This window comes from Podarcis melisellensis (genome assembly GCF_964234715.1).
Source record: "Podarcis melisellensis genome assembly, chromosome: 16".
NCBI lineage: Eukaryota > Metazoa > Chordata > Lepidosauria > Squamata > Lacertidae > Podarcis > Podarcis melisellensis.
Window position 1 is genome coordinate 17051520 of NC_138533.1, and position 10374 is coordinate 17061893.

The 10374-nt window shown below is 47.4% G+C and overlaps 1 protein-coding gene across 2 annotated transcripts; it reads left to right on the forward strand.

The window, feature by feature from the left end:
• The first annotated feature begins 703 nt into the window (after positions 1-703).
• Positions 704-9540, forward strand: TMEM179B (transmembrane protein 179B). Of its 2 annotated transcripts, none has more exons than XM_081892561.1 (5): positions 704-863; positions 5496-5686; positions 5777-5911; positions 8048-8126; positions 8776-9540. In XM_081892561.1, the coding sequence occupies exons 1-5, from the start codon at positions 765-767 to the stop codon at positions 8938-8940; spliced, it is 669 nt and encodes a 222-aa protein (XP_081748687.1). In that variant the 5' UTR covers positions 704-764; the 3' UTR covers positions 8941-9540. The 2 variants fall into 2 exon arrangements, with proteins under 2 accessions (XP_081748687.1, XP_081748688.1); XM_081892562.1 differs by having other exon boundaries at positions 5496-5683.
• The last annotated feature ends 834 nt before the right edge of the window (positions 9541-10374 follow it).

Below are 10374 nucleotides of genomic sequence, written 5' to 3' on the forward strand. Positions count from 1 at the left end.
GTTGCTGGGCCGGGTCCACCCAGGGATGGCTGTGGGCAGGATTCCTGCATTATGGGGAGCGGGTAGACCAGATTACACTTGGGGTCCCTTCCAACTTTACAATGCTGTGGTTTTATTGTTTAAATTGTGTTCTTCCCCCAAAAGAGTCCTGGTAGCTAGTTTGTTAAGGATACTGGAAATTCTAGTTATGTGAGGGGTCAAACTACAATTCCCAAGATTCTTTGTGTAGGGGTGTGCCTTAAATGTACAGTCAGTATGTAGCCCTGGACTAAGCGAGACAAAGCAAAGTGTCAAGATTCACTAATTAGGAAAAAAAAATCTTTTTTATTTTATTTTAGGAAGCCACTAAAAGTTTTGGGAGGGGCTCCTCAGGGAGGAGCAGGCTTATAGTGAGTGTATGAGAATATTTCACAGGAGGTGCTTTTTGTAAAATAAAATAAAAATGACATCCTTTGTGTGTCTCTCTCTTCTCTCCCTTCAGCACCCCGCCCCCTCAAACCTAATTCCGGCCCTGGTTATAACGTAACAAATGCAATAAATAGAGACGTAAACTTGGTGCGTCTTTGCCAGTTAACTTTAGTGCTGCTATCAGGCAGAAATCCCACCGGTGCTGTTGGACCGCTTGCCTGTGTGCAGCGCCAAACGCTTTGAGGTCGCGGCTGTCAACCCTCGAGCGCTAACGACGCCTCTCCTCTCTCTCCTCCCCTCCGACGGGGCGGAGACCGGCAGCCGGGCAGCCCCTTCCCAGCACCGTCGGCTGGAAGATGGCGCAGCTGTCCGGGCTGCTCCTGGTCGAGCTGGCCCTGAACGCCGCCGCCTTCCTGTGCGGAGTCATTTGCTCCTCCGCCCTCACCGTTACCCAGGTAAGGTCCCCAGAGAGAGAGGGCGATCCCGGACCCGCAAAGTCTCCCTTTCCCATCCCATCCCGGGCAAAAAAGTTCTGCGCTTTTGCGCTCGTCCCGTTAAAGAGCCACCGCTTAGTGGCGCGAGAGTGCTTCTGAGCACGTGAAGAGGGCGCCGGGCTTTCGCTTGAGTGCAGAGGAGGGAGTGGCTGTGCACGATCAGAGCTGCGTCGTTGGGCCTGCTAATGTGCAGAGTGTCCAGCATTTTTGCTTGTAGCAATAAGAAAGGGCACCCCTGAGTGAATGCAGAGAGCAATTTAGGTTCCACATTGTGGCTTAGAATTCATCTCCTCTTCCGTGTTGGCTTTTGAGTGCCAGAACCTCTTTAGAAAAACAGTGTGCTTTTATAACCGCAGAACACCCAACCTTTGTATGCATGGGATGAGAGGACGAGGGCTTCCAAGTCAGAGGGAGTCACATGCACCTAATTTAAAAAAAAAATAAATGCAATCCCCAACCCATTTATTACTGCCTTTCTGAGTTTGCATTCAGACTTCCCTGAGCAACCTTGGGTGGTGGAGAGTTTCAGCAGAGCTGGAAAGTTTTTTTAAAACAACAACAATTTGTGCACTCTGTCAAGTCTCTAGTCCTCATGAGCCTGCCTATTCATTCCACCACCCGGCCCTGCTGTAATAAGAGGCAGCTACACACAAAACAGTTACGCCAACTTGAAACCGGTTTTGCCTAAGTGGCTTCATTCCTTGCGAGGACCTTTGGAAGTCTGCTGTTTTGCTGGAAAGGCCGCAAAGGCTTCTAAAACAAATGGTTCCAAAGGTTTTCCGTTGGGAAATGGGGAAATCTGAGCTCACAGCTACTGACCCAACCTCGGATTGTTGCAAAAGATTTATAATGCACCAAACTTGCATATTTTTAAAAAGCAGGCAGTGTGGTGTCGTGTCATATGAGCATCAGCCGTGCACATTAATGCTCATCAGCTGAGTGAGAGTTTGGCTGACTTCCTGCACAAATCCTTTTGCTGCCGGGAGCACTTTCGCCCGACAGCCTTCCTGGCCTGTGTCACATGTGCTTGGCACTCACCTTACTGGCCTGTACGGATGAACACTCCCTTGTTTTGGGATGGCCTATAGTTGCACTGGGGACACGGGTGGCACTGTGGGTTACACCACAGAACCTAGGACTTGCCGATCAGAAGGTCAGTGGTTCGAATCCCCGCAACCGGGTGAGCTCCCATTGCTCAGTCCCGGCTCCTGCCAACCTAGCAGTTCGAAAGCACGGCAAAGTGCAAGTAGATAAATAGGTACCGCTCCGGCAGGAAGGTAAACAGCGTTTCCGTGCGCTGCTCTGGTTCACCAGAAGCGGCTTAGTTATGCTGGACATTGGCTCCCTCGGCCAATGAAGCAAGATGAGTGCCGCAACCCCAGAGTCGGCCACGACTGGACCTAATGGTCAAGGGTCCCTTTACCTTTATAATTGCACTGGCTCTTTCCCTGGGCACAATGGTTTGCAGAAAAGAAGAGGCAACATTCTCAGCTTTGGGTTTAGAAGTCTAAGAGTAAATTGCCTGGGAACAGATGAAAGAGCTCAGGCAATCAGGGACGGGGTTGGAGCAGATGCAGTTGTTGTTGTTTATTTTTTTGCTCAGAGCAGTTTTAAAAATACCAAAATTATCATCAAGAATAACCTCTAACATAAAAACCCTGCAACACACTTTTTTCCTTCTCATGTTCAATTATACTGCCATAAAGCCTGCATTGATTAAATGATGCTTTGTTTATTGTGGGGAGAGGAGGCTTTTATTTCTTTTTGAATAAATAGGCTTGAACATTTGGTCCAAAAAGAAAAAGAAAAAAGGTTTGTTCATGTGATCCCTATTTTATTTTTTTCATAAAATTTAGATACCACCTGATGTAGGGGGGAAACCTCAAAGTGATTTGCAAAAAGATAAAACAATAAAGTGATAATTTAAAAAATTTACAACCACAATTTAAGACATAACAGAAAGCTAAGACCACAATAGAATAAACTAAAACAAATTAAAACTTGTGGAATTCTCTCCCCAGGGAAGTTCATCTGGTGCCTTAAATATGTCTGTGGCAGTGGGGGGTTATTGTTTTGTTTTTCTTACTGTTTTTATTATGTGCTTTGTTATTCTGCATTTTTATGTTGTGAACCACCCTGAGTTCTTAATTCAATAAATTATAAATAAAATAAATAAAAATTTTCTAAACACCTGGGTGGGCTTGTCTAAATAAGAATGCCTTCAGCAGGCACCAGGAAAAATACAGTGAAGGTTCCTGCCTGATATCAATAGGCAGGGAGTTCCACAGTGTTAGTGCTGCCACACTAATATTAGTCAACAGTTGTGAAGTCGTTTTTTAAAACGTGTCCTTTATTAGAACAACCACAAAAGTTGTTTATTGCATTAATATGTCGTGTTATTTCAAAGGCCTCAAGGGGTTCCCCCCTCCTTTAATCCTCGCCACAAACCTGTGAGGTAGGTTAGGTGGAGAGAGAGAGAATGAAAGAAAGAGAGAAAGAGTGTTCTGAATTCTTCTGGAGAGCTTCATGATCTCAGCCTGGGTTTCTGCTGTTCCTTGTAACCGTTAAACCACACTTAGTTCCTTTCATCATCAACAGCTTCAACACCATTATTAGTTGCTGGGGGTAATGAAATTACAGTGGTACCTCGGGTTACATACGCTTCAGGTTACATACACTTCAGGTTACACACTCCGCTAACCCAGAAATAGTACCTTGGGTTGAGAACTTTGCTTCAGGATGAGAACAGAAATCGTGCCTCGGCGGCAGCGGGAGACCCCATTAGCTAAAGTGGTGCTTTAGGTTAAGAACAGTTTCAGGTTAAGAACAGACCTCCGGAACGAATTAAGTACTTAACCCAAGGTACCACTGTAACTTTTTTTAAAAAACCACATGCACGCTAAACATTATATTTTCAAAACGTGAAGCAGAGTACTCTCTGGTTCTTGTAGCAAGGAGTTCCATAGGGCCCTGAAGCACTTTCAGCCTTTGACGACACCAGCTGTAATAAAAATAAGGCTGTCAATAACCCAAACACAAAATAAAGCACCGAAAAGAGATTAAGACATAACAGGGTTTTTTAAAAATGAAATACAGCAAATGCTTTTCTGCCTGAGAGAGTATGTCACATTTGAGTCCGTTATACATAAAAACAAGTTGCTGAAAAATTAAGAAGTGTCAAAATTTGACGCCCCCCTGTTGAGCCCATTGCCATGGGCCAAATGGCCTTTCTGACAGGCTGAGCTAGGAAGCAAGCAACCCTCTCACCTGCCTTTTCTAGCAAAGTACAGGCAACCCCACTGCCCATTTGTGTGTGTTCAAGGCATGCATTACCCAGACTGTGTGCATTCCTGTGAACCTGGAAGTGGCACGAAAAGGGGCAAAAACAGCGTGAAAATGGCAAAAATTGTGCAAAAACAGCATCTAGCAACCCCATGAACCTTTGCACCAACATTTGAGGCCTGTGGAGAGTTGGAGTGTGGAGGTTTGTGGAGAGCGATTGTGGTGGAGTTTGCTGGATTTGGGATTTTTTAAAAAAGGATTTTTTAAAGGTTTCCAGAGGTTGTTTACAGGCTTTTTCAATGGTGTTCCCAGTGCGATTTCACTTAAATGTGTGGTACCCCCCCCCCCCCGAACGTAACCCCCACATAAATGGGGAGTTGCCTTTAATCATTTTTCTTGGACGTACGTGGCTTTCTGCAATTTCTGAGAGAACAAGCCCAAGGAACCTGCCATCCACATTAAGGAAGCAACAGAAGAAGTGGTCACTGTGGTTTTTATTTCTCTTCTGCCTGCATATGCTACAGGCATTGACTCGCACACGACAGCCTTTATGTGCGGCACCGGGAAATAAATAGGTAAATAGATTCAAACCTGGAAATGGCGGGAAAGAGCTGGAGAGTCTTCTTGGCATCAGAAGAGGATTTTGTGAGTCCAGAGGGATGGGAGGTGCAGTGGAGCTTTTTAGGCTGCTCAGCGCCCTCCAACAGTGTACGCATGGGGTTGCACAGCCCAAGCCGCCACTTTTCCACGATTCCTAGAGCTTCCCGCTGGCTCCAGAGCTTCCATTCTAGCTGTGGATATTTTTGGATACAGTATTTTTGGTCTGGGTTGCAGGGAGTGCAGCAGAGAGGGCATTTAAAGGGTGTATAGAGGGTGCTCCCCACTTTTCACTTATGTGGGGGGGCAGAACGTAACCCACCCACCCCCATAAGGGGGGGCGGCAATACCTGTACTGTCTAGGGCAGGATTGGGGAGCCCTTTCAACCCAAGGGGCACGTGCCCCTTCAGGTGGTGTGGCAGGTGCCAGTGGTGGGCGGGGCTGTCAGTAAAAGTGGGCGGGGCTGTGGCTGTAAATTTTGCTTTTGTGCAATAAGCTGAGGACCCAGATAGCTAAAAGAGTACCATCCCCATTGTCAGCCATCTCAGACCGTACAGTGGGCAGGAGCAGGGGTATTGTCGGTGTCGCCTGTGGGGGCCGCTTGGTTGACATGGATCTGTGACAGGGCCTTCTCAGTGGTGGCTTCCTTGGTGTTGACTTTTAGGAGGAATCCTCATCCTTTCTCACTTTATCCCTTTCTTCCTTCCTTCCAGGGGGAGTTCGGTGGCCAGTGCATCCTCTATGGGTCTGTGCGCTACAACGGGACTCTGAGCTTAACCACTTCCAGCCACGTCTCGCTTTGCTACTTCGTCTCGGCCGTCTCCCTCCTGGCCGCCATTTCCTCCTTCGTGGCTCTTCTCCGCAGCGTCTACATTTCCTGCTTCGGTGACAGCGAGAGACGGTCGTGAGTTGCGAAGGCAGGGAGCGAAACGGGGAGGTTTCCATTTGGGTTGGGTTTGGCTTATTCTTGACAGCCCCTGTCTCTCTCCCACAGGGGTGACGTTTGGGTCAAGGCATTCTTGGTTATCTCAGCTGTGGTCCTCTTCTTCTTGCTCATCTCGGCCTGCATCCTTCGGGTCGGCATGGATGCTCTCTGTGGGTCCATTCATACTTCTGCGGCTGCACCGAGGTAAGTGCCAGAAAAGATGCTCAGTCCTTGCTTGGATTGGTTGGTTGCCTTTATAGCTCACCTTTCCCTCAGAGAAGCTCAAAATGGTGGGCCTGGTTCTTCCCCCTCCTTGTTTAATTCTGCCAGCCTGTGAGGTAGATAATAATAATAATTTATTATTTGTACCCTGCCCATCTGGCTGGGTTTCCCCAGCCACTCTGGGCGGCTTCCACAAAGACCAAAAATACACTAATATGTCATACATTTAAAACTTCCCTGAACAGGGCTGCCTTAATATGTCTTCTGAATGTCAGGTAGTTGTTTATCTCGTTGACATCCGATGGGAGGGCGTTCCACAGGGCGGGTGCCACTACCGAGAAGGCCCTCTGCCTGGTTCCCTGTAGCTTTGCTTCTCGCAGTGAGGGAACCGCCAGAAGTCCCTCGGCGCTGGACCTCAGCGTCCGGGCAGAACGATGGGGGTGGAGACGCTCCTTCAGGTATTCTGGGCTGAGGCTGTGTAGGGCTTTAAAGGTCAACACCAACACTTTGAATTGTGCTTGGAAATGTACTGGGAGCCAATGTAGATCAGGCTGAGAGCAGTGAGTGGCCCAGGATCCTTTGGTGGGAAACCATGACTGTTTTAAGTGGCATCAGAGCACATTAAATGTATCGTATTCATGTGGTCCATATATTGATGGCTCAATATATTTGTTTCTCTCAGAAGTCTTCCCCCTCTCTCTTTTTCCCCCTCTTGGCTTTGGGCTCAACAACCGGACGTCTTTGGTTAATTCTGTCTTGGTTAGTTCTTTAGTGAAGCATTTATTTAATTGGAAAGCAGCTGAGATTTCACAAGGCCTTTTTGCCTTGATAGCTTAAGTTATACAAGCTCTCATTTTCATCAGCTGATAGTCTAGCTCAGAAGCTTTGGGGTAAATGATATCAGAGTACCACATGTCTGCCTGCTAGCAAGTGGTTTATGGAGGCACCCTCCAAGAGAAACATAGGTCTGCATGTGGCTTGTCTGCTATACCTCTAAAATCCTGTCCTCAGGGAATACAAGATGCTGGGTGGGGGGTAATTTGCATGACAGGCAGTAGCTCAGTGGTAGAGCCTCTGCTTTGAATGGAGAAGGTGCCTCATTCAATCCCTGGGATCACCCGGTAGGAGTAGGAGAGATTCCAGTCTGAAACTCTGGAGAGCCTCTGCCGATCTGTGTAGACAATACTGAACTAGAAGGACCAAGTTCAGAAAGCAGGTTCCTGTTTAAATGTGTAACACGCACCCATATGAGATATTATTTACTGCCTTAAGGGTAAAGGGACCCCTGACCATTAGGTCCAGTCGTGGCCGACTCTGGGGTTGCGGAGCTCATCTCACTTTACTGGCTGAGGGAGCCGGCGTACAGCTTCTGCGTCATGTGGCCAGCATGACTAAGCCGCTTCTGGCGAACCATAGCAGTGCACGGAAACGCCGTTTACCTTCCCGCCAGAGCTGTACCTATTTATCTACTTGCACTTTGACGTGCTTTCGAACTGCTAGGTTGGCAGGAGCAGGGACCGAGCAATAGGAGCTCACCCCGTCGCAGGGATTCGAACCGCCAACCTTCTGATCGGCAAGTCCTAGGCTCTGTGGTTTAACCCACAGCGTCACCTAAGTCCCTTAGTATTATATAAATATTGTGTGTGTCAATGAGATTGTTTGCTGTATATTAGTATTATATGAATATAGTACAGTAGTAGATACAGGGAGTTTGCATCATATTTCTATGCTTTTAGATAGATGTTCCCATTGTTATTCCAGATTTTATGGATAAATATGCATAGGTAAGTAATGCATTGTATTCATGTTATTATAGAATACTTCAGATATAAAAAATATTTTTCATATATGGCGCACACAAAAATAGAACCCTGTTCTATTTTGTGGGGAACCCATGTTGAATCCCTGGCAACATCTCCAGGTAAGACTGGCAATGCCCCCTGCCTGGAACCCTGGAGTGCTGCTGCCAGTCAGTGTAGACCACACTGAGGTAGATGGACTATTAATCTGACTGGGTCCTCAACAGTTTCCTGGGCATCTGTTTTCACTTGAGTGACACCTTTCGGCTACAGTGAGTTAACTGCTCTGGCTTGTCTCTCCTCGTTTCCCACCTTGCAGTTGTCAAGAAGCTCAGCACCGCCCTTGGGTCCAGCCCTATCGTGCCGCAAGGTTCTATGACAACCTCTACACTGCAGAGGTGAGTGGTCCTTAAATGGCAGACTATTGAATCAAAGCTGTTTGTCGCTGTTCCTAAACTACTCCTTGGCAAAGGGGTCTTATCTCAGTCACACCCCCAGGTAAAAATGTTCGCCACATACAGAAATCTAGTCTTAACTGCACTTAATATTTGTCCATGTTCTGGCAGCGTAATCCAAATTCTTGCACATGTGTTTACTTCATGCACTGTTGTAGATGCCACACAATACTCATCCTGCATCTTATCTTTTAGTGTCGTGGCACCTACACTTTGGAACTCCTTGCCACTTGACAGCAGGCAGGCACCTTCACTGTATCCTTTTCTGCACCTGCTAAAAACATTTTGGTTTAGACAAGCCTACCCAGAGATCTAGAATGCTGGTGCGTGTCTTAATCTGTTTTTAGCTTATTAATGTTTTTAAACGTTTTTACTGATTGTTTTTTCCTACAGTGGTGAACTAGAAGAAATTAAAAATTTACAGCTGCCTTTCCCAACCTGGTGCCCTCCCAATGTTTTGGAATGCAACTCCTGTCTATACAGCCCACGGCTCAACACAGCCGTCGAAATCCAAAACATTTAGAGGGCACCCGGTTGCACGAAACTGGTTTTCATTCTGACTTTGCCCATTCTTCTCCTTTTCCGGCTTCAGGCGGCTGCCTGGGTGAACTTCTTCTTCTGGTGTTTGACGGCGTTGCTGCTGTACTTGGAGAGTGTTGGCAAATTCCCATTCCAGCCCCCTCAGAGCAGCGGCTTCACATGGAACGACGACGAGACAGCGCCTATCATCGGGGATGGACCACGTGGGCCTTCGTGAAGTGGGGGTATCGCCACCATTATCATCTCTGCTGCTCTTTAGGGGGCAGCCCTGGGGCACCCCACTTTTGCCTTCTCTTTCCCATGAGCTTCATAGAAGAGGGGGGTCTCTCTCCCTTATTGTGCCCGGACAGCAAACCTTTCCGAAGAACCACCTGTTAACTTCTAATGGACTCCTTCACGTTACGTGGCTGCTTGACTAGAAATTGCAGAATTGCCAGAACCTGGAAGGTGGCCAGCAGCTTAACTTTTTGAGCAGTGGCTCTGCAGACGTTTGCATTTCCAAGGTGGAAAAATTGACATTTGAGATAGAATTGGCCAAAGGAAAGGCAAAGTCTTTTGACTTCCTTGCTACCTGGAGTCGACTTGTGGAGTACATTCAGGAATGTCCCCAAGGTCCTCACCTTTCATCTGCCTTCCTGAAGCTGCAGAACACTGTCTGAAGTGGCTTCTGTAGTCAATTGGACTCAATAATTTCTCCTACCTGCGGCAACCTCAAAAGCTTTCCAACGTCTTGTTCTTCTGCGGTGCAGTGAAGGAGAACCTGCCTGTTTCTGTTGTTTTCTCACAAAAAAACCAATAAAATATATTTTTAAAAGACCTTCAGATGGACAAGCACCTTCTGGAGTGAGGTGCTGGACTTTTAATATTGCCTGAAGGGCCAGGGTCTCTTTTCCATATTAACAGTGCCCTCTAACTCCCACCCCTACCCATTCTCAGCCCCTCTTGAAAACGGTCAGTCTCTGCTACAGGACAATGTAGGAAGGTAGGAATCTTCTTGTGCTTCATGAGACTATTGGTTCATTAGCTCAGTATTGTCTACACTGACTGGCAGCAGCTCTCAGGGTTCCAGACAGTGAGTTTCCCCCCAGTCCTTCCTGGACATGCCTAGGATTGAACCTGGACCTTTGCATGTAAAAGCAGATGCGATACCACTAAAAGGATGAAAGGTAGGCTGTGTCTCTGTAAGAGCCAAATTTTCATACCTGTGTGGACTGAGAACAGGTCAGGGAACCCTCACCTACTGCCAGTGCTGCGCTCCATTCAGCTCTGGGTCCCAATAACTCGCATCCGAGTCACACTCCAGGCATCTGGCCTGGGCACCTCCTAAGAAGAGGCATGTTTCCTGCGAAGGAACTGGGCCTTGTTTTTGCGGACGGTTGAACATTATACAGTCAACTTGCAACTTGCATACATTTAATTGCAGCTTTACATCCTTGGTGGCTGGCAGGCTGAAATTGCACAAATTAAAACACATGCACGGTGGAGAGCTTAAAAGCTCTCAGACTGGCTTACCGGGCTCTGGGAAGCTACTGTGAGATCTTGTGAGAGCTACCCAGAGCCCACGCAAGAGTCTTCCAGAGTCCAGCAAGCAAGACACACCTGGTGCACCAGCTTTGGAAAGGTAGGGATGGTTGTTCAGACGTGGTTCGGG

Excerpts from the sequence above, each read along its gene's own strand:
- TMEM179B (XM_081892561.1), top strand. The coding sequence starts at position 765 with ATGGCGCAGCTGTCCGGGCTGCTCCTGGTCGAGCTGGCCCTGAACGCC. Across the intron at positions 5,687-5,776 it reads GGTGACAGCGAGAGACGGTC|GGGTGACGTTTGGGTCAAGG; the intron begins GTGAGTTGCGAA and ends TCTCTCCCACAG. Across the intron at positions 5,912-8,047 it reads ACTTCTGCGGCTGCACCGAG|TTGTCAAGAAGCTCAGCACC; the intron begins GTAAGTGCCAGA and ends CCCACCTTGCAG.